Raw genomic sequence first — 24,575 nt, forward strand, 5'->3', positions numbered from 1 at the left:
GCACTGTACTCTGCGTCTGTAAGACAGCAGCAGGTAAACAAACTATTATAGAGCCTGTAACCTAGGTATTAGTCCGCCGCTGCCGCAGCCTACAAGGAATAAAGTCCCTCAAAATGCAATAGCCTATGCGAGGTTGGTTTTATTTCTAAAATTATTCTATCAACACAGACATTTACATCGATAGTCTGGCGTTATAATTGATTGGCCTCGGGTGTACTGTGGAGTGGGTAAGACTGTTTTAGTAGCAGGCTAGGTATCCCCCCGATGCCGTGCGCTAGCTTAGCACGAGCGCACTCTGCAACTAGAAGGACTGAATTAAATGTGTTGAAAACTGTCTCCACTGATAAAGAACACCAAGGCTAATTTGGGAATAAGGCCCTATGTCTAAAATCCTGAACTACCCCTTTAATCGCAGGTAGCATTTTGAGCTAAATCTGGCCACTTTCCAAATCCAAGACTCAAGAGTTGAAACATTCTCTGAACTGGCAGTGTTTCCCATTGATCATAGACTTTGTTTTGTGAAGCTTTTTCATAACAGGTATACCTATTGTAGAATTTATTCTGTGTATGTTCTATTTAGGCTACTATTTTCTTCTCTTCTAAGGAGATTTTTAAAAAAAACATTTCCTCAGTGTCTCATTGATACACTCTCATAATTAGCTTTTAAAGTTCACCAGAATTTAACGTTAAAATATAAGAAATTTCCGGACCCCAACCCTAAACCCAATGTTCACCTCAAAGGTGCGCCACTGGCCTAGCCCTTGTGATAATAACAATAATAGATTATCTATCTATCTATCTATCTATCTATCTATCTATCTATCTATCTATCTATCTATCTATCTATCTATCTATCTATCTATCTATCTATCTATCTATCTATCTATCTATCTATCTATCTATCTATCTATCTATCTATCTATCTATCTATCTATCTATCTATCTATCTATCTATCTATCTGTGTAGGGTGGTGTGTGTGTGTGTGGGGGGGGGGGGGCAACTGCAATGACCCAGCTTTGGGGGGCCCAGCTTGCAGAAGGTTGAGAACCCCTGTATTAGAAGAAAGAACATTTTTTATCTCTCCCTTGATAAACTCCACAAACTTATCATCCGAGAGCAAAGTTGAATTGAATCGCCACTGCCTGCTCTTTTGAGGGAGATCTGGAAGGGACAAGGCCAGAGAAATAAGGGCATGGTCAGAAATGACAATACTCTGAAAGTCACAGGAATGAACCAGGGGTAAAAGTTGGTTATCAAGGAAGAAATAGTCAATTCTAGTATACGTGTGGTGGACATGTGAAAAAAAAGAGAATTCCTTATCCTGTGGGTGTAAAGAGTGCCACACATCACCTACACCATAATCGGAGAGAAAGGCTTGAATAAAACAAGCTGATTTACTCACTACACCGGGGTTAGTAGAGGATCGGTCTAACAGAGGGTCTAACCAACAATTGAAGTCACCGCCAAGTATAATAGAGTATGTGTTCAGGTCTGGAAGTAATGAAAACAACCGCTCGAAAAAACCTACATCATCTACATTGAGGGCATATACATTGACAAATACTACAAGGGCGTTGTATAATTTTCCAGTCACGATTACATACATACAAACTTGTCCGAGGTCACATTATGTGGCTCAAAGGAAATATTCTTGCTGATTAGAATTGAAACCCCTCTAGCTTTAGCCTGAAAGGAATAGTGGAACCTCTGCCCAACAAGAGACAGTCATTGTCTGAGCAACGGATATGAGTCTCTTGCAAGAAGGCTATTTCTGTTTTGAGTTGTTTGAGATGTGAGAAAACTTTTCTTCTTTTAACAGGGTGGTTTAAACCTTTGACATTCCAGCTTACTATATTGAGGTGTCTATCCATGAATCATAAATAGAAATGTTAAGTTGTTATGTAGATACAGTGAACCCAATGGCAGACTGAATGCAAAGCAACGGGTCAGTGCAGGTTGAAAGTAACTAGTGTACAACGATGGGCTTAAATACATTGCTAAAGCGTTACTGGCAGTGACACACCCCCCCCCCCCCTCCCCACCCAAGACAGCTGCTATTAAAAAAAATAAGCAGCAAGCTCTTCCAAACAAACATTTTACAAATCGAATCTTCCTGTCTAAAGCTTAACCATTTCTCCGGTAAACTGTACAGAAAAAATAAATAATAATCTGAGCAAATCTATAATAATGTTTTGGCTTATAGCCCCAAAGAAATATGACTATGGAGAACGGATATCAACTTTGAAATAACTGAATTGCGTAAACAGTGAACTAAAAAGTTATATGAAATGAAAAACTCACATGAGTTAACAAATCTATGAAAATATGACTGCAGCTTTAAATGTACGGCTGTAAACATTATAGAAGAGCCGTGTTGTCACCATGCAGAGTGGAACAAATGGTCTCGAGGTCACTGACACGCTGACTCAGGTCATCTGAAGAAAGCTCCAGGGACGAGACGCGTTGACCATGGTCTTCCACTGTCAGTGTAATCTGGTCTAACTTTGCATCGAGCTGAGCGAATGAGTTTTTAAACTTGGCGGTCAGTGCATTCCGGTGATCCTCGAGTAGCGTGGTTATCATGGTGTTTATAGCCCCCAAGCTAACGTTAGCATTAGCATCCTCCTTTTCACTCGGAGTCGGCTTTTTACCCTTAGAAGCCATTTAGAGAGACGGCTGTACTTCTCTAAAGGAGTGTTTGACAGAAACGAAAAAAAGCTTGTCTGTATTGTTGGGTCTGGTGTGTATCTTCTGCCTCTTGACAATAGCCCATAGATACTTTATGGAGTTCAGGTCAGGATAGTTGTCTGGCCATTCAAGTACAGCAATACCATGGTCAGTCAACCAGTTCCTAGTGGTTTCTGGCACTGTGGACAGGTGCCAAATCTTGCTGGAAAAGGAAATTGTCATCTCCATAAAGCTTGTCAACAGCTTGAAGTGCTCTAAAATCTTCTGGTAGACGGCTGTGTTGACTCTGGACTTGATAACACAGTGGACCAACAGCAGCAGATGACATGATACCTCAAATCATCACTGATACAAATGAAATGTTGCGTTTCATTTGGATATCAAGGTCCCACAGTCTAGAGGAAGTGGAGGGGCACAGAATCCAAGTTGCTTGATGACCAGTATCAAGTTACAACAGCCAGTGATGATTTAAGGCACCATGTCATCTGCTGGTGTTGGTCCACTGTGTTATCAAGTTCACAGCCATCCATCAGGAGATTTTAGTGCACTTCATGCTTGCGTCTGTTGATTAGCTTTATGAAGATGCTGATTTCCTTTTTCCAGCAAGACTTGACACCTCTCCACAGTGCCAAAACCACTAGTAACTGGTTGGCTGATTGGTATTGATGGTATTAACATCCTTAACCCCATAACTGACCATTTTCTCCTCTCATTTACATTTAAACTCACTATCTCCATCTCAAAAAAACCCCGCCCTATTTCATTTCGTAATATAAAGAATATTGACCCTGCCACTCTCACTTCAAGAATCCACTCCTCCTGCCTCCCTGACATTCACAATCTATCCACTCCTGATGATCTGGTCTCTCATTACAACACTGGACTCAATAATATCCTTAATTCCCTTGCCCCATTAAAAACCAGATCTATTTCCTTTTCCGTCTCTGTCCCTTGGTTCACTCCCGATCTCCGTTTAATGAAAGCCAATGGTCGGCAACTTGAACGTCTTCATTGGAAAACTGGTCTCAGTATTCACAAAGAGATGTACAAGAACCACATCTTGCATTATAAGGACTCCATTGCCAGCACTAAAACCCACTACTACTCCAATATGATCACTGCCAACAAAGGAAACTCTAAGTCACTCTTTTCCCTACTTAACAAAATTACCGAACCCCAGGATTCTCTCCCCCCTCACCTGTACACAACCTCCTTCTGCGACTCCATGATGTCCTTTTTCATTGATAAAATCAAAAAGATTCACCAGCACCTTGGATCAACCCCTCATCTAAATATCTCAGCCAACGTTCACCCTTCCACACACTCATTCTCCTCCTTCCAGCTCTCTGCTATCTCAGAAATCACTGAACTCATTCGGAAATCCAAGCCATCCACCTGTCAACTTGACCCCCTACCCACACATCTGGTTAAGGCCTCCCTCCCCTCCCTAGTTCCTCTCATTTCTGCAATCATCCACTCCTCTCTTACTACTGGAACTGTCCCTACATCCTTCAAAACTGCTGCCATCACCCCAATTCTGAAAAAACCTGGTGCAGACCCCTCCAACTTCAACAACTTCCGTCCTATATCAAATCTGCCCTTCATCTCCAAAATCCTGGAAAAGACAGTTGCCTCCCAACTCCATTTTCACCTATCTGACAATTACCTTTACGAACAGTTCCAGTCCGGATTCCACCCACTCCATAGCACTGAAACAGCACTTATAAAGATCACCAACGACCTCCTTATGGCAGCTGATTCTGGACTACTCATCATCCTAATCAACCTGGCTCACCTGCAACTTTCTCAAACTTAACAGCAATAAAACAGAAGTTCTCCTCATCGGCACCAAATTAACCCAGACAAAACCTGACAGCTTTTCCATCACTATCGATAACACTTCAGTCTCCCCCTCCCCTCAGGTTAAGAGTCTGGGTGTCATCCTCGACAGCACACTATCATTCCAAGCTCACATTAATAACATCACCAGGTCTGCCTATTACCATCTACGCAACATCAACCGCCTCCGCCCATCCCTTACACCTCATAGTACAGCCATCCTTGTTCACACCCTGGTCACTTCCCGCATCGATTACTGTAACTCCCTCCTCTTTGATCTCCCCCTCAAGTCCATCCGCAAACTCCAACTGGTCCAGAACTCTGCTGCTCGCATCATCACCAGAACCCCCTCCATTAATCACATCACTCCTGTCCTTCAGCAGCTTCACTGGCTCCCGGTCAAAACCCGCATCGATTTCAAGATTCTGCTCCTCACCTTCAAGGCCCTCCACAACCTCGCGCCTCCATACATCTGTGAACTTCTGCACACCAACACACCCACCCGCACTCTCCGGTCCTCCTCTTCCATTCAACTAACTGTACCACCCGCCCGCCTGGTCACCATGGGGTCCAGGGCATTCAGCCGATCTGCCCCCCACCTCTGTAACACCCTCCCATCTGACATCCGTAACTCTGACACTCTCTCCACTTTTAAGTCCCGTCTAAAAACATATCTTTTTAAACTGACATATTCAATCTAGTTTATTGTCTCCCACCCATTTCACCCCACTTGTGTAAATTGTTTCAATGTATCTTTTTCTTGTGTTTTTTATGATTGTTGATTTTCTTTTTTAAACACTGCCCTGTAAAGGTGACCTTGAGTGCTATGAAAGGCGCCCTCAAATAAAATGTATTATTATTATTATTATTATTATTATTATTATTATTATTATTATTATTATTATTATTATTATTATTATTATTATTATTATTATTATTATTACTGTGCTTGATTGGCCAGACAACTCTCCTGACCTGAAACAAATAGATAATATATGGAGTACTGTCAAGAGACAGATGATACACACCAGACCCAACAATACAGACGAGCTGAAGGCCACTATCAAAGCAACATGGGCTTCCATAACACCTCAGCAGTGCCACAGGCTGATAGCATCCATGTGACGCCGCATTGATGCAGGAATTCATGCAAAAGGGGCCAAAACCTAGTACTGGGTACATATGCATGATTATACTTTCTAGAGGGCTGACATTTCTGTATTAAAAATCCTTTTTTTATTGATTTCATGTAATATTCAAATTTTATGAGATTTTGAATTTGGGGTTTTCATAAGCTGTAAACCATAATCATCAAAATTATAACAAATAAAGGCTTGGAATATCTCACTTCGCATGCAGTCTATATAATATATTAGTTTCACAATTTAAGCTGAATTACTGAAATAAATACACTTTTGCATGATATTCAAATTTTTCGAGTTTCACCTGTATATGTATGCATATTTAATCAGATATTGGCTAATTTGCATATTTTATTCAATTTGTTAGACAAAGTGTAATACAAAAAGTATTTCTCCAAATATGAAGATTAATCTTGTAGAAATGTATGAGGATATCTATAAAGGGAAAAAAAATCCCATTCACCACATATGTGATACTAGTGTAACCTGTTGTGGCCATTTTCAGGACTTTCGCCCCGGATAGAGTTTTTGTCACACATCCCACGTTGTTCACTGGGGTCATATTAGTCTATAACAGTTGAGATATGCTACACTAAATGAAACGCATACAAATCTTACCCAGGACCTCTACTAAAGGGTTTATATGTAGGCTACGCATATTTAATGAGATGTTGCCTCATTTGCATATTTTATTACATTTTTAGACAAAGTGTAATACAAAAAGTATTTCTCTTAATATGAAGATTAATCTTGTAGAAATGTATGAGGATATCTATAAAGGAGAAAAAAAAAGTCCCATTCACCACGTAGTGTGATACTAGTGTAACCTGTTGTGGTCATTTTCAGGACTATCGTCCCGGGCAGAGATTTTGGCACACATCCCATGTTGTTCACTGGGGTCATATTAGTCTATAACAGTTGAGATATGCTACACTAAATGAAGCGCATACAAATCTTACCCAGGACCTAGACTAAAATATACTATAAATATAAAGATATATTATGTATTATATAAAAGATATAAAATATACCTTAAAATTGCAACACGTTTCAAAAACGTTGGGGCAGGGGTATGTTTAATGCTGTATTGCATTATCCTTTCTTTTAACAACATTGGTTGAGCGTTTGGGAACTGAGGACATTAATTGTTGACATTTAGGGTGTATTCACACCTGCCGTGTTTATTTCGGTTGAAACGAACTCAGGTGCACTTCCGCCTTTGGTGCGCATCTTTCAGGCAGGTGTGAATACAGCAATCGCACTCGGGGGTGGACCAAACAAGCGCTTCGAGACCCACTTGAACAGGTGGTCTCGGTTCGCTTCCAAACTAATATCTGCAGTTCGTTTGTGGTGTGTATTCGGCCGGACTCGATCCGACCCATTGCAGGAAGCGCTGTGCCTATGCTTTCTTTTCTTTTTGAATAAATCGCCGTCAGCTTCACATTATGGGAAAGTGTTGTTGTCGCCATTGTTAGGAAGATTAGTTGTGGTTTGACCGAGAGCCCAGAGCGAATATATTACATTTGATTGAGACGCGTTAACATGCTGAATGTGTTCAGCAATCAGATGGAGAGGAGAGCGTCTCCGCACAGTGCCAACAGGTTCACGCTGTGCTTTGCATGAAGTGTGTGTTTTTATTTTTCTTCCCATGTTAACGGGACCGTCAATACTATCCCCGTGTCAGTTTGGAGCTGAGCTGCGCCGAACTGACACCCAGCTGATACACAGCAAAATCAGCTGAGTGTCAGCTTAAGCCTATTCGTCTCGCGAGCTCCACGTCCAGCAGCAAAAATACAGTACAAATTATGTTTCACATCGTAGGCTACAAGCCACATAACGTGACATTGTCATAGGGCTACATATTATAACCATATGAAACAACAATCATTTTATGTTCTTCTTTATTTATAGGCTAGATGTAGGCCTTTTTATTATTTTTAACCCCATATTATATCAATGATATAATATGGGGTTTACTTCGTGCTTCCTGCTACTCTCCACCCCAGAATGTCTGTCCAGTGAATGAATGACATAGGATGTGGTTTTGCTTCATAATGCTAGTTCACTTGCAAAAGGGGTAATATGAAAATGGACCACACCAAACAAAAAGAATCTTAACTCTATTTGGTCTGGACCAAAGCAAGTGAACTAGCGGACTTTCCCAATGTGAATACACCCTTAGAAAACAAAATTATTTCCCATTCTTGCTTGAAACACAACTTCAGATGCTCAACATTCTGGGGTACCCATTGTGCTTCATATTGAGCTAAATGTTTTCAATGGGAGACAGGTATGTACTGCAGACAGACCAGGGGCCGGTTTCCCGAAGCCTTCTTAGAGCCTTCTTACGTCATTCGTTACCCCTACGTAGAGTTCCTACTTAACATTTCGCCTGTTTCCCGAAATGGGAAACAGGCGAATCTCTTTCGTACGTCATACGTTGGTAAGGTTGGTCCGGAGCGCCCTTAGAGCCTTCTTAGCTCTACTGTAGCACCTGACGCTAGTCGCCGCCACAGAACAGTTACGCTTCGTTGCCACATAGCCATAGGAGTGTCACTCGTGTTCGTTTTACTCATGGTGCTTCTAGTGTCCAACGGAAGGAAATGTGGGGGTCCGTGTCTCTGGAGATGCCGCAGCGATCGCAGGCACTCTCACTTGTGTCATTAAACTAATAAATCTGAATGTATTTCATATCAAACGGACACAGCGATGACTGTATTTAATAACAAACTGTTAAAAAAGATCAAACTTGTATCACGTATATTTAAAGTAGGCTATTTGATATTTTAGCAGAATACCATTCACTCTGATTCACAAAGTGTTCAAACTATATGAACAAGTACTTTTAAGTCATCTAACTGGCTTGACAATCAGCATTAACTGAATGGATGCGATGTCCGTCAATATGAAAATACTTTAATACGTGATACACTAGCCTATACAGTCGGATCGTTTTTATCAGTTTGAACACAGTCATCTCTGTGTCCCTTTGATATGAAATACAGTCAAATGTATTAGCTTAATGACACAAGTGAGAGTCCCTGCGGTTGCTGTGGCATCGCCAGTGATACAGACCCCCACATTTCTTTTTTAACTTTGTATTGGTAACATTCTGGATTGTCCTTTTCCTCTGGAGCCCGGAGGACAAAAAATCTATGATTTACAAAAACTATTTGAAATGTAGACTCGGCCCAGAGAAGTCTGCAGCATTTGTGGATGTTGTTGATGGCTTTCACTTTCTTATCTTGCATTTCTTATCTTGCATTTGTGAATGTAGCAACAAACTGTGTTTAACGACAATAGTTTTCTGAAGTTATCCTTGGCCCATGTACGAGCCCAGAATGGCTGCAGTCGCCTAGGCAACGCACGTCAGCGTCCTCACCCCCCCCCCCCCCCCCAAAGTTCCCCGTGAGCACACACAAAGTCCGTGGGTCAGCGGCCCCGTAACTGAATTTAATTCCAACACGTAATCAGTATCAAGTTTAATTTTTCTATCTTCATAACAAAATAAATGTCATGAAAATCGGTTCAGAGTTGAGCGAGTTACAGTCTGTTTTTAGAGTTGTCTGTATCTCTCAAAAACACTTTGGGCCGCTTAGTGTGTGTGTCTGAGGGGAGAGCGGGGTGAGCCGAGGACGCTGACGAGCGTTGCCTAGGCGACTGTCTAGAAATCGCTGCGGTAAATAAAAGTATTAGTATTAGGCATAAATAGTATATGCTGTTGCCCATGGACATATAAAGAAATAAAATGTACATATGAAAGCCTTAGCGGGCTGTCAAATATGGCGGCCATTTTGCGCATGCGCACTTCATATCGTGCAGGCTCCTCACTTCGTGTAGCGACAGCGCCATCACTTTACAGTTAACAAACAACCTCCGTGTCACGGTGGCAGAGCAGCTGGTATTAACGGTCAAAAATCTCATCAGGCAAAGGAAACTTGCTGCTGTGTGCGGCGCTTCAGCGTGCTGTTGCCGTGAAGCAGAGTTGTACGGTGGCCCTGAGAGGTCACAGCACGCAACATCAGAAAACACATGCAAGAACACAAAACACCAGCAAATTAGGCCACAACACAACGGAAATAGGCCACAACACGACGGAAGTGTTTCCAGAGGACACTTAAAAGTGATGCACACGTCCAGGCAGGCTTGTTGTTTACGCATATTTTGACTATGATTTTGACTCACAGTGCTATTAAGGTTATCTTTCCGTCTACACTAGCCTAGGACTGTGGAGGAGAAGACTGAGACACCATCTGTCCGAAATGTAAGTAGCCATATTTTTTAAATAATCATGGCCCATTGTTAGTTGAATGTCTGTGATTTCCTTTATCATATCCCTCCTATAATAACCAACACTGACTGAAATTAGATAATGCTGTGGGGTTTAGTAGTTAGCGTTAGCGTCCGCTAGCTTAACTGTTAGCTTTAGGCTAACCGTTTGAGCTGTGGATTCTTTGGCAATGACTGTTGTCGCCTGCGGCTCGTTTTTGTGAACTCACATTAGACCTGCAATGAAGGTCCCTGTGTGAAAAACAAATGGTGAAACTGACTGGTGTGTTGGAAACTGTAAAGAGTATTTTTTTTAATAGCTTCAGGCTGCTACCTGCTAGCTGTCTGACTAAGCAGTCTGACTGTATCTCCAGTGTAATGTGTATACAGACAAGAATACTCTAAGTTGCCTCTGCTGGTGTTTGTTTCCTGTCCAAACATCACAGTATCACTCAGAACTAGTTTCTTATTGAGCCAGGGCTATACTGAATATATTAGTAGCCTATCTTATTTTATAATGGAAGAAAAAACGAATCCCCTCTGTTTGTGGCTTTGCCATAACTACAGATGTATGATATACATGTCAGCTACATGATGTTACATTGGATGTGCCATGTTTTACAGATGTGAGTGACCTGAGGGAGCCTGTGTTTGATGAAGAGTCCGTTGACCCACCCGGACCTTCACACAGCTATCTGTTCCATCAGAGGACGTGTTCACGGTAAATACAGTTTAAATATGTCAGTCAATAACAGAATATGAACTAAGTATTTATGCATAAACTCTCTAAACTGGTAAAATACACCCTGTTTTACGTTTGTCTTTACATGTTCAACGGAGGAATGACCTACAGCCCAGTGGAGTGAAAAAGCTTTGGTTGTGAAGCGATGCTGATGTTATATGTAAAGGCCCGTCTTTTTTGCAGTTTAAAACATTTGTTTCATTAATTTTCACTTTCTTTTGCTACAAACTCTAAACCCAATATAGACCCTGACGTAACGTGGGTTGTGTGTGTTCAAAAACTTTCAATGTCTGGGTAGCAACTGTGGAACCAAAGATTGGTTCCTACTTTATACAAGAGCGCTAATTGGCTCTTACATAGCATGTTACGTAATGTAATAGTTAACAGTAACCATAATGAGGCTGGAAAAGAATATATCATGAATCATGTCAAGATTCGCTGGAAAGGCATTTACTTTTGTAAAATGTATTTTTGAAATAATGCTTTAGATGGCTTGTCAGAGCTACAAATGATTTGACACCATTTCAATATCTAGTAGATAATGTATCATTTGTGTTGTGATCTCATTCATAATAAAGTTTTACTGTTAAAAAAATGGATTGTGTTCCTTACTGTCACCGTTTGCTACCTGTAGTAAAGGATTACTTGAAACTCACATTTTCATAGTCAGGATGTTGGACTAGATTTCTGACCGATCTACATGCATAGAATTATACGTTTCTCATTTCAACCCTTTATTTCTCTGTAGATTTCTCTGATAAGACAGTATTATTACATTTTAAAATGACCAACACCATCCTTAAAAATAAAGCAGTTTATTCATAGCCAGTGAAATGGAAATAATAAGTCTACATAATTCAAACGGAAGCAAAGCCATAACTTTTATGTAACTGTCCAGATCATGTAGGTGAAGGACTTCTTGTATGCTGTTTTGTCAGCTGGTAATAAAGCTCATGTCATAGATGTTGCTGCTGTTGTTGCTGGTATCCCTGAAGAAGACCTCTGTCCCACCCAGTGAACACGTCCTCTGATGGAACAGATAGCTGTGTGAAGGTCCGGGTGGGTCAACGGACACTTCATCAAACACAGGCTCCCTCTGGTCACTCACATCTGTAAAACATGGCACATCCAATGTAACATCATGTACATCATACATCTGTAGTTATGGCAAAGCTACAGACAGAGATTCGTTTTTTCTTCCATTATAAAATAAGATAGGCTACTAATAAATTCAGTATAGCCCTGGCTCAATAAGAAACTAGTTCTGAGTGATACTGTGATGTTTGGACAGGAAACAAACACCAGCAGAGGCAACTTAGAGTATTCTTGTCTGTATACACATTACACTGGAGATACAGTCAGACTGCTTAGTCAGACAGCTAGCAGGTAGCAGCCTGAAGCTATTAAAAAAAATACTCTTTACAGTTTCCAACACACCAGTCAGTTTCACCATTTGTTTTTCACACAGGGACCTTCATTGCAGGTCTAATGTGAGTTCACAAAAACGAGCCGGAGGCGACAACAGTCATTGCCAAAGACTCCACAGCTCAAACGGTTAGCCTAAAGCTAACGGTTAAGCTAGCGGACGCTAACGCTAACTACTAAACCCCACAGCATTATCTAATTTCAGTCAGTGTTGGTTATTATAGGAGGGATATGATAAAGGACATCACAGACATTAAAGGGTTGAAATGAGAAACGTATAATTCTATGCATGTAGATCGGTCAGAAATCTAGTCCAACATCCTGACTATGAAAATGTGAGTTTCAAGTAATCCTTTACTACAGGTAGCAAACGGTGACAGTAAGGAACACAATCCATTTTTTTAACAGTAAAACTTTATTATGAATGAGATCACAACACAAATGATACATTATCTACTAGATATTGAAATGGTGTCAAATCATTTGTAGCTCTGACAAGCCATCTAAAGCATTATTTCAAAAATACATTTTACAAAAGTAAATGCCTTTCCAGCGAATCTTGACATGATTCATGATATATTCTTTTCCAGCCTCATTATGGTTACTGTTAACTATTACATTACGTAACATGCTATGTAAGAGCCAATTAGCGCTCTTGTATAAAGTAGGAACCAATCTTTGGTTCCACAGTTGCTACCCAGACATTGAAAGTTTTTGAACACACACAACCCACGTTACGTCAGGGTCTATATTGGGTTTAGAGTTTGTAGCAAAAGAAAGTGAAAATTAATGAAACAAATGTTTTAAACTGCAAAAAAGACGGGCCTTTACATATAACATCAGCATCGCTTCACAACCAAAGCTTTTTCACTCCACTGGGCTGTAGGTCATTCCTCCGTTGAACATGTAAAGACAAACGTAAAACAGGGTGTATTTTACCAGTTTAGAGAGTTTATGCATAAATACTTAGTTCATATTCTGTTATTGACTGACATATTTAAACTGTATTTACCGTGAACACGTCCTCTGATGGAACAGATAGCTGTGTGAAGGTCCGGGTGGGTCAACGGACTCTTCATCAAACACAGGCTCCCTCAGGTCACTCACATCTGTAAAACATGGCACATCCAATGTAACATCATGTAGCTGACATGTATATCATACATCTGTAGTTATGGCAAAGCCACAAACAGAGGGGATTCGTTTTTTCTTCCATTATAAAATAAGATAGGCTACTAATATATTCAGTATAGCCCTGGCTCAATAAGAAACTAGTTCTGAGTGATACTGTGATGTTTGGACAGGAAACAAACACCAGCAGAGGCAACATAGAGTATTCTTGTCTGTATACACATTACACTGGAGATACAGTCAGACTGCTTAGTCAGACAGCTAGCAGGTAGCAGCCTGAAGCTATTAAAAAAAATACTCTTTACAGTTTCCAACACACCAGTCAGTTTCACCATTTGTTTTTCACACAGGGACCTTCATTGCAGGTCTAATGTGAGTTCACAAAAACGAGCCGCAGGCGACAACAGTCATTGCCAAAGAATCCACAGCTCAAACGGTTAGCCTAAAGCTAACAGTTAAGCTAGCGGACGCTAACGCTAACTACTAAACCCCACAGCATTATCTAATTTCAGTCAGTGTTGGTTATTATAGGAGGGATATGATAAAGGACATCACAGACATTCAACTAACAATGGGCCATGATTATTTAAAAAATATGGCTACTTACATTTCGGACAGATGGTGTCTCAGTCTTCTCCTCCACAGTCCTAGGCTAGTGTAGACGGAAAGATAACCTTAATAGCACTGTGAGTCAAAATCATAGTCAAAATATGCGTAAACAACAAGCCTGCCTGGACGTGTGCATCACTTTTAAGTGTCCTCTGGAAACACTTCCGTCGTGTTGTGGCCTATTTCCGTTGTGTTGTGGCCTAATTTGCTGGTGTTTTGTGTTCTTGCATGTGTTTTCTGATGTTGCGTGCTGTGACCTCTCAGGGCCACCGTAGAGTTGGCTTGTTTTAAGCCGCTAACTACATGGGTTAGCTCTCGTGAGCTAGCTGGCTAACAATGACATCTCATCTATTCAGGGCTTAACCCCCGTGCTGTTATTGTTGGAGACAGCCAGCAAGGCTGGTTTTATGCAACTTTAAAATATGTCAAACTTGAAAATATTATTTGTGTTGAAGCTGGAGTGAAAGTATTACCAGACATTTGCTCACTAGTTAATTTTGACAGCTTTTTTAAATGAAGATGAGCAGGAAAATTCAAGTATTTCATTATTTTGATATAGGCTACTATCAATTGGAAAATATAGGCTATTTGGTTGATGCTGTCATTTTTATTTTGCACTGACTGACTAAAGCCAGACTGGTGTGGTATTTTGCACCAGTTTCTCTATTGTATGGAAATTTAAGTTCCAAGCAAAAGATGAAAATAATCTAATGTGATTAAAGTTCAGTACGGTTATTGTAATCCATTGAATTTAAAGGAAAAATACTATACCGTGATATATATCCATATCATGATATAAAATTACCTATATTGTGGTATAAGATTTGGTCCAGCCCTATGCTGAATGACCGAAAACATGATTGTTCAGAAATAATGAGTACTTACTACAAAGCATCATCCCTGCTGCCATAGTTGTCCATACCAAATGCCGCAGTTACACCAACAATAATAAGAGGGATTCCATCACTTATAAGATAAAATCTGCAACAACAAAAAAAGTGTTTGGGTGTAGATATGTCAGAATTTGATATGTTTACTTTAGGATTTACAGTGCCCTCTGAAAGTATTGGAACCAATGCCTTTATTTTTGCTGTAGACTGGAAACATTTTGGTCTGACACCACAACATGAATAAGAAACAATAGATCAACATTTCAGCTTTCATTTCCAGGTATTTTCATGGATTTGATACACAACTGAGAAGATAGCATTATTTGTAAAGGAACACCACATTTTTAGATGAGCAAAAGTATTGGAACAGATGGATTTAAAATAAATTAAAGTGAATAAGACTTACTATTTTGTTGCAAAATCATTCGCTTGCAAAAACTGCATCAAACCTGTGACCCATTGACATCACAAAACTATCTTTTTTGATGCTTTTCCAGCATCTTTCTTTAAATTGGCAGACAAAATGTTTCTGTAGACTTCTAAGTTCATTTAGCTGCTGCCATCATTGGCCTCACTTTCCAGTCTACAGCAAAAATAAAGGAATTGGCCTCACTGTTCCAATTCTTTTGGAGGGCACTGTAGTTCAAGCACCACTGTGACTACCTTCAACCTCACAGAGCCAATATGGAATGGCTGTAGACTCCTATGCCTCGTTTCCACCGAGTAGAGCGGGTCGGATCGGAGCGGTTGGGTCCGGGTAGTTTGGCTTTTCCTTTGCCAAAAGTTGGGTAGGGTACGGTTTAAGCGCACCTAACCGCTCTGAGCCGCTCCTAATCTCTGTACTCCTCCGTTGGGGTATTAGCCGCCTGAAAGGGTGCCGAAAAGGCGGAGCTACACACTGCCGTCATTTGATTGGTCGAAAGAATCATTTCCGCCATCTGTAGTCATCTCGGCAAGAGTCTTGTGTTTTGGCGAAAATGTGAGCACAGCACCGTTTATTGTGTGGTGTTTTTCCTCGTCAATAAATGAATCAGTTGGTTACACTGTGTCCCACTGCTAGTCACGTAGCTGCCGCAGCCAGCACTGTTCGCTCACTGTCTCTATGAGTTGCACCGAGCCGTCTCTGTGTGTTTACGCCATAGATAGTAGTAAATACACGCTCACAACAACACGGGGGGAATAAATAAAGAAGCGGCTGGTTTGACCAAGCAAAAACGAGAGACCGCTGGCTTGACCACAGTTGGTCGAAAGAATCATTTCCGCCGTGTGTAGTCACCTCGGCTAGAGTGAAGAGAGTCTTATATGTTGGCGAAAATGTGAGCGCGGCACTGTTTATTGTGTGGTGTTTTTCCTCATTAAATGAATCAGTTGGCTACACTGTGTCCCACTGCTATGGTCGAGCGCTGTTCGCTCACTGTCTCTATCAGTTGCACCGAGCCGTCTCTGTGCTCACAACAACATGGGGGGAATAAATAAAGAAGCGGCTGGTTTGACCAAGCAAAAACAAGAGACCGCTGGCTTGACCACAGTTGTTCCACAGCCCGATAGTTTGACCCACATTGTGGCGGCTATCGCAGTCCAGCCTAAACCCCGCCCTACCAGTAAGGGTAGGGTCGGCGGTGGAAACACCACCAAGATTCTTAAAAGTGAGCTATCCCGCTCTGAGCCGCTTCGACCCGACCCGCTATACTCGGTGGAAACGAGGCAATAGTTAAATTTTTGTACCATTTCCTTGTAGCCTTTTAAGCTGCATTTTGTAATAATCAGAATTTTTCTTTCAACTATCAACCTAAATTTTACTTGAAAGTAAAGAGAGACGGTGAGCTTTGCTAAGAAGTTGGACAGTAAAAAAAGCTGATTCTATAAGAAGTGGTGGGTGATTCACTCCGACAACAGGACCCAACTACAACCAATAAGTGATGCAAAATGTTCAGTATCAAGGAGTCAAGTATAATGACTTTCTGCAAGTATTTAAGGGCACTCAAGGATGAGAATGAATTAGTGACTTAATGACAAAATGTGTCAGCCCTGTTGTGTACCTGCTCACAGCTTACCTTAGGATGGTTGGTTTGGTGCGAGTCTTGGCCGGCCCATTCCTGTCCTGGGTTCGAAGCGGATCTTCAGACACATCTTTACAGATGTTTCTTGCAGTAAACATCAGCCAAAGCATGGTCGACAACGAAGCATAGTGGAGAACGATGCCAACCTTACACAAATAAAGATGTAAAAAAAATATATATATTACAAAAAGTCATTTTAATACTGTCCATTTTAAAAGACCTGGAATCGGATACTTTGATTTGTCACTGCTTTTAAATATATATTGTTTTTTATTGTTAGTTAGTAATATTCAGAAACGTACAACCGAAGGTACAATCCACAAGTATTGCAAACTTAAGATTGTTTTCTTTTTTTAACTAATCTAACATTCATCAATAATGGCATTGACAGTTACCCTCCAAAACTACAAATTCATAACATCCTATAAATATGATGTTCCAATATGTTTATTATTATTTATTTTTTTAAATAGATTTGTGTGATTAATTTAGTCATTAACAGTGATAAAGTATTTCATTCCTTCATTGGACTATATAATACAGTGTGTCCCTTGTGTAGTGTTCATATTTCTGTTTCTTAGCCAGTGTTCGTGGGTCTGGTGGGCCGACTGCATTTGTGGGTTTTTAATTCAACTCAATCAAACCATTTTATTATAAAATACTCAACAGATGTTCACTTCATCCCAACAGGCAATATGAACAGCATATATGGTTAATATTTTCCCTTTACCTTTGTTGGATCACATTTATGAATTAAAGTGCTACTTGTTTTTTATTAAAATGTAATATAAAAAATAATCAATTATAATCAAGATAGGAGTTGAAAAAATGCAACAAATTTGCTTATTAAGCATAATTTTCAAAAATTATTTTAAATTTTTTTGAACTTCAATTAGTTTACAAAACACAAGCTGATACACACTGGTCCACATGCTGGCTGCTGACAGGCTGGTCCTGTGGCTCGTCTTAGTCTTTGAACTAGCTGATGCTCAATCTCATGCTCTTCTTCAAAGTCACTGTCAGAATGAATTTTCAGAAATGTGATCCTAACTGTGATCTCATCACTGCTGTTGCGAATGATGTGGTCCTGATGGCATCATCGGTCTGTGACTTTCTGCTCTCACTGAATCGGTTCACAGCCGACTGTAAAGTGGCTGGGATGAGGATCAGCTCCTCTATATCTGAGGCCATGGTTCTCAGTAGGAAACCAATGGATTGTCTACTCCAGATAGGGAATGAGTTCTTACCCCAAGTGAAGGAGTTCATGTACCTTGGGGTCTTGTTTGCGAGTGAGGGAACAATGGAGCCTGAGTTTGGACCGCACTGTTATGAGGAAAATAGAGTTGAGTCGAAAGGCAAAGCTCTCGATCTACCGGTTGATCTTTGTTCCTACTCTCACCTATGGTCATGAAGGCTGGGTAATGACCGAAATAACTAGATTACAGTTTAGTTTTTAGTTTTTATTAGTACAAGCAGCCAAAATAGGATTCAGGGGGGTGGGTGGTGTCTCCATTAGAGAAAGGGTGAGAAGCTCAGTCATCCTGAGAGATTTGAAGTAGAGTCGCTACTTCTTTGAGTAGAAAGCAACCAGTTTAGGTGGTTTGGGTATCTGGTAAGAATACCCCCTGGGCGACCTCCCTGGGGAGGTGTTTCAGTCCTGTCCCAGCTTGGATCAGGCCTCGGGAAAGACCCAGGACTAGGTGGAGAGATTATATCTCCAAGGTGACCTTGGAATACCTTGGGATCCCCCAGTCAAAGCCGGTTAATGTGGCCCAGGGAAAGGGAAGTTTGGGGTCCCCTGCTCAAGCTGCTGCCCCTCAACCCGACCCTGGATAAGCAGTTTATGAAGATGAGAGAGTGAGTGATTCTCAAATTCCTTCCTCTACATCATCATCAAAAGCTTCTCTCTCTTCCAAAACCTACAATTTCCACACTTCTATTAGCCCCGGTTCCTCTATGGAACCGTTTAATAAAAATCCCAGAGAGGAGGGTTGCCAAGAAGGTTTTCCAATGGGACGTGATTGTGAAGGGTGCATGGGCAAGTGAGGTGCAGGAAATATTCACAGATATTGGAGCCACTCACCTCTTCGAAAGTGTAAGTATAGTGAATATATTGTCCGCTAAGGAAACTCTTTCCAACACGTATCAAGATAAATGGGCACAGGACATTTTATTTAAACCAAAATTGAGGACTTATGCTATGATTAAGAACTATTACAGGAAGGAGAAATATGTGTGTGCTCCTTTATCTAAAAAGCAAAGATCACTGTGCGCCCAGTTACGCTCTGGAATCTTGCCCCTGCACCTGGAGACAGGACGTTACCGCGGGGTCCCAGAGGAGGAAAGATTCTGCGATTATTGTACCATTGATGTGGAGAACGAGTTTAATTTTCTGTTTTATTGCCCTCTGTACCATGGGTTGCGTCAGAGATTGTTCGATCAGTGTGGTGATGTTGATTTCATGTGGATGAATGATGCAGACAAGCTAAAGTGGCTCTTTGACTTTAAGGTATTTGCCCTTGCTGGCTATCTGGAGAAGGCCTGGGCCAAGAGAACAAAAAACACTTAAAAATGAGATCTTTGTGTTTGCTTTTCTTTTCTTTTCTTTGCGTATGTTTCCTTGTTGTCCTACTGTGAAATGTGATCACCATTTACAGGAAGTGAATGTTATAATTTGAATTTGATACTGTTGTTGGTGTCTTATAATCCCGAAGGGGATGGGTCCTTGTTTGGACATGACACAATAATAAAAATTCATTCATTCATTCATTCATTCCAGTGGACCCGAACATCCGACGCCAAACACGAATGTTAAGGCCGACTAACCTTAAATGCCACATAGCTTGTTAGGGTTGATTCTTTAATGCTTTGATGCATGTGACATATATCTAGTTATTTTGTAAAAACCCATAAAATCCACAAGGAGGCAGGATGGCTTGTACAGGGTTCATTATCCAAAGTAAAAACGTGAGGTCCAAATTTACATTCATCCGGTCCAATACCGAATAGGTAAATTGTATGTTCCCTTTTTTGTTCTTACATGTTCTTCCTATAACATGCTAAACCACGGTGGACATGATGATGACTACGACGGTCAAAAACGTATGTTGAACCATGCCAAACAAACTTCTATTAAGTGATACCCACGTTGCAAGATAATAAAACATTTTCCTTACATATAAAAATAGCCATACAAATTAACACACCTTAACAAATTGGAAATAAACTAAAATTGGCTCTTACAACTAAAATGTTGGTCTCATCTGACCAGAGCATCTTCCTGGCCACAAGCCATGCGGGGGACACTGCATAGTCAGATGAGACCAAACTTGTTTTTGGCCTGAATGCAAAATACAATGTGTGGCAGCATCATGGTGTGGGGGTGCTTTTCTTCAGCATCAGGGATGCTGCTCAGAGTTGATGGGAAGATTAGCAAACCTTTTTTCTCTCCCTGTGCATCTGTCTTGCAGTTATCAAGAAGTGGACGAGAAAGGATAAAGTGTTATTGTGAAAGTATACTTCTCAAAGACCTGCTGACTTCAAACAATTTAAATAAAGCCTGACATATTTTCATTTAACGCTGTGTGCATGTCTATTTATCATTTTAAAAGCATTTTTTTTTTAATATCCTTAATTGAAGTGTAAGAAAATCCCGCTGAGATTATAAAAGTACAGTTCCCCCGGCGCCGGCTGCAAGCCCTGCATCGGTGGGGTCAGCCCAGCTAGAAATGCATCGCTGAACCATCGCCGCGCTCTTTCCGAAGACAGGTCCCAAATTCTCCTAGCAACGGCAGCGCCCATCTCAGCTGCGGCTACTTTGGCTCACAATAGTTTTCGCCAAACTAGAACTGAATACGGCATGAATACAGCATCAGAACAAGTTAAATCTATAACAACAGCAAAGCGAAACATTGCTATACACATCTACGACTGTCAGTTCGTGTTGACACTTTGTTGTTTCAGCGGTTTTGGGTCAGTAAACACAGAAGCGCAAACCACTCTACACAACCTCGGACTGCTACGTCAGTGTTGGTCTCAGCTAGGGATGGGGATCGAAACCCGGTTCTATTAAGGACCCGGTTCCCTTTATTTAACACCCGAAAATCAATAACATTTGAGCTTATCGATAACGTTATCGAATCCAGTAGGTCCCATGACGTAATGTTAAATCTTAAGAAGAGTCATGTCATTTAAAAATATAATCCCTTCAGTGTTATATCTTATCACTGGTCCGCATCATAGACTGCATATAAAAGTGTTGTAGGCCTACCTTCAACTGTCTTTGACCCTGCGTCCCGAATTGCATACTCTTTCTTTTTTCAATTCTACATACTACTATCTGACGATTAAAATAATCTAGTTAGGATGCAGTAGGCACACAATTGGGAAACACTTTTACAGGGTTTTTCCTGCATAGAGAAATTTTCGGCGCCCCCCAAAGAGGATTTACCCTACGCCAAAGGAAAATCACCAGCGCCAAAATGATAACATTTGAGAATAAATATAGCCATTTACAACCTCTCTTCAGACTAATTTAAGTCACCCTTCTTGAGGGTCTGGGCATTAACTTGAATTTCAATTTCGATTACTATTGCGGCTTCCCTCAAGCATGAAAACAAAATAATCGTAATTACACTATCATTGTTACGCACACCGGGGAACGCAGGCTTTTAAATGCAGCGAACCCTTTCAGCCGTGCGCTCCGCTCAGCCCCTAGGAGGGAGATGTTGCGCATTGCCGGGTGTTTTGAAAAACCTCGGAGGACGGCAGAAAGTCAGCCTTTGGTCGAGAATAAAGGTAAAACTAATTGTGTTGTCTGAAAACACTTCAGACTCACAACTATAATGTGCACGATATGTCACACGTGGACACGCGAGTCATGTGACTTACGCGACCGCGAGTAAGAAAGAAAAAAAGGCATATGCGACCATGTCTGCACCTTAAAACATCCTGACCAATTAGTTTATTCACTTTAAGTCGGATCATAATGCTCTATGACCAAGCAATAAATTAATAAAAAACACAGGACTTTAAAGCTCCTTGACTCTTGCCACCACAACAGTCAACACTGTACAATGCAACTTCCTATCCAGCCAGCTTCTTGTGACATAAATAAAGGATGCCCTCACATTCCTGCTCGCAAAATACGTACCCTATCAACACCATTAGCAACGGGTTATTTTTTTATTTAGACGTATTGATTTTATTCAATTATTAAAAATATCTTTCACTTATTTAGCCTATTTCTATTTTCCTTGTTTTCAGTTCAATTAGGCCTTTGTTTAAAGTCCAAAGTCATGGTGTTAATAGAAACAACCTTGTCGTGATCAGCTGGTTTCTATGTGTTCCCCCTCCTGTGTCTGCCACTCCCCCTGTCTGTCTCCGCTCACCTTGTCTGCATCAGCAATCAACCACCTACTTCACCTCTGGCTTCCCTGCTGTCGTCGCCAGATCGTACATTGCACTACAGTGGTAACTATACGTGACTGGCTCCAGTATATATTCTACCTCGCTCTTTGTTCTTGTCTCTTGAAGTTTTGTGACCATATCCTAACGTTATTTTCCTCTGCCTGCAGTTACCCGGACCACTACCTCCAGCCTGCCTACCTGCCTCACTAGACCCCGGCTTCCCCAATCACTACCTGCTTCCCCACCTCATGAAATAAACCTTTTTATCAAATCCAACACTTTCTCTGCCTGCTCTTGGGTCCAGTACTGTTTAACCTAACAGAACGATCTGGCCAAGATGGACCCAGCGGACATGGACAGTATCCGCGGAGCTCTCGCCACCCAAGGCTCTCAGGTTGCGGAGCACAGCAAAGCCCTCCGTGACGCTATGGAAGCCTTTAAGAACCTCCCTACTCGAGTCACACAGATGGGTGCGCAATTGGACTTACTGGCCCTCCACAGCACAGCGCCTCCACTGCCAGCGGCACCTCCGCCTGCCCCCACTCTCCCGATACACCTGCCATGAGCTCGTGAGCCTCTCATTCCAGCGCCGGAGCGCTACGCTGGGGACATGGGTACGTGCAGAGCCTTTTTGGTCCAGTGTTCCCTAGTTTTCAGTCAGCAGCCCCTCACCTATCCCACTGAAAAGGCTAAGATCGCTTACATTATGGGGTCACTTAAGGGTAATGCACTAGCGTGGGCTTCAGCATTATGGGACAGAGATTCCCCAGTTAATGACAATTTTGACCTTTTTGTAGCTGAGATGAGGAAAGTTTTTGATCATCCAGTAGAGGGAGGGGACGCCGCCAAGCGGCTTATTTCGTTACGTCAGGGCTTCCGCAGTGTAGCTGAGTTCTCCGTCGAGTTCAGGACCTATGCAGCCAGGACGCCGGCTTCGCGTCTCAGGTGGGCATTCATTTGGAACTATTACCCTCTCCCTTAATTACTAACGCCTTAGATGGCCGCAACCTGGCCCTTATTACTCACTGTACTAAGCCCTTGAGTTAATTGTTTCTGGTAATCACCACGAGATGCTTCAGTTTCATGTCATCCTGTCTCCCCTGGTTCTGGGTCACCCCTCGCTCAAGCGGCACAATCCCCAATTTGACTGGTCTTCTGGCAAGGTGGTGAATTGGAATTGGAAGTGTTCCCTTGCCCCAGGAACCCCTCGACCTCTCCTTGGTTCCCTCACATTATCATGACTTGGGAGAGGTGTTTAGTAAGTGTTGTGCGCTCACCCTGCCTCCTCATCGCCCCTATGACTGTGCCATTGATCTCCTCCCCGGCGCCCCTTTGCCCAGTAGTCGCCTGTATAACTTGTCCCGTCCTGAGAGGGAGGCCATGGAGAAGTATATTAAGGCTTCTCTTTCGGCTGGCCTCATGAGACCCTCCTCTTCTCCTGTTGGTGCAGGTTTCTTTTTTGTGGCCAAAAAGGACCAGTCACTTCGCCCTTGTGTTGATTTCAGGGGACTCAATAACATTACAGTTAAGAACAAGTATGCTTTACCCCTCATAAGTTTCGCATTCGAGCTGCTGCAGGGCGCCACAGTCTTCTCCAAATTGGACCTACGCAATGCCTACCACCTTGTGCGTATCCGTAAAGACGATGAATGGAAGACGGCCTTTAACACCCCCCTCGGCCACTTTGAGTACCTTCGGCCTCACTAATGCCCCTGCCGTGTTCCAGAACCTGGTAAACGACGTCCTCCGGGACTTTCTCAACTGCTCAGTTTTTGTCTATTTAGACGACATCCTTATTTTTTCCCGCAACCAGGAGGAACACGTCCAGCATGTCCGGCATGTTCTTCAGCGGCTGTTGGAGAACAAGTTATATGTGAAGGCCGAGAAGTGTGAGTTCAGTGTCACCTCTGTTTCCTTCCTGGGGTTCATCATTGAGAGCGGGACTTCCGGGTTACAGAGCATGGGGTAGGCACGATCGCTCTATAGCTCCCACAAAATATTTCAGACCTAACTGATTAAACCCTATTCTCGTCGATTTTTTTTGTGCTTGTGTTGCCAGTAACACTGATACTGTTTTGGAGAAATGCCTAGAAGCAAGAAAAACGCAAAAAGATATTCGGCAGAGTCAGATATGTCCTCGGACAGCGTGGTTAGCATGGACGTTGGTGCTAGCTCAATGGCTTCTATTCCGGATCTGCTTGAACAGCATAGAGCAGCGATAGCCGGCGAGTTTAAATCATCTTTCGCCAGCATGGACGCTAAACTGGACAGCATCCAGGCCGTGGTCTCAAGCCAGGGGAAACGTATAACCGATCTCGAGGAGAATGCAGAAACTGTTTGCGGACGCCTGGAGCAACTTGAGGCTACGTG

At 41.8% G+C, this 24,575-nt stretch overlaps 1 protein-coding gene across 1 annotated transcript in view; it reads right to left on the bottom strand.

Moving 5' to 3' along the window:
- The window catches only part of adgra1a (adhesion G protein-coupled receptor A1a), a gene marked incomplete at its 3' end in the record, with an annotated part of 96,120 nt that overhangs the window by 10,905 nt on the left and 60,640 nt on the right, over window positions 1-24,575 (bottom strand). The window contains exons 3-4 of the mRNA XM_080048825.1: window positions 16,791-16,942; window positions 14,732-14,827 (exon numbers count right to left, since the gene is read on the bottom strand). Coding sequence (XP_079904951.1) covers window positions 14,732-14,827; window positions 16,791-16,942 — 248 coding nt within the window. The remainder of the gene's footprint in view (window positions 1-14,731; window positions 14,828-16,790; window positions 16,943-24,575) is intronic.

The sequence above is a fragment of the Ammodytes marinus genome, assembly GCF_949987685.1.
Source record: "Ammodytes marinus genome assembly, chromosome: 20".
In the NCBI taxonomy this organism is placed as follows: Eukaryota; Metazoa; Chordata; class Actinopteri; order Uranoscopiformes; family Ammodytidae; genus Ammodytes; species Ammodytes marinus.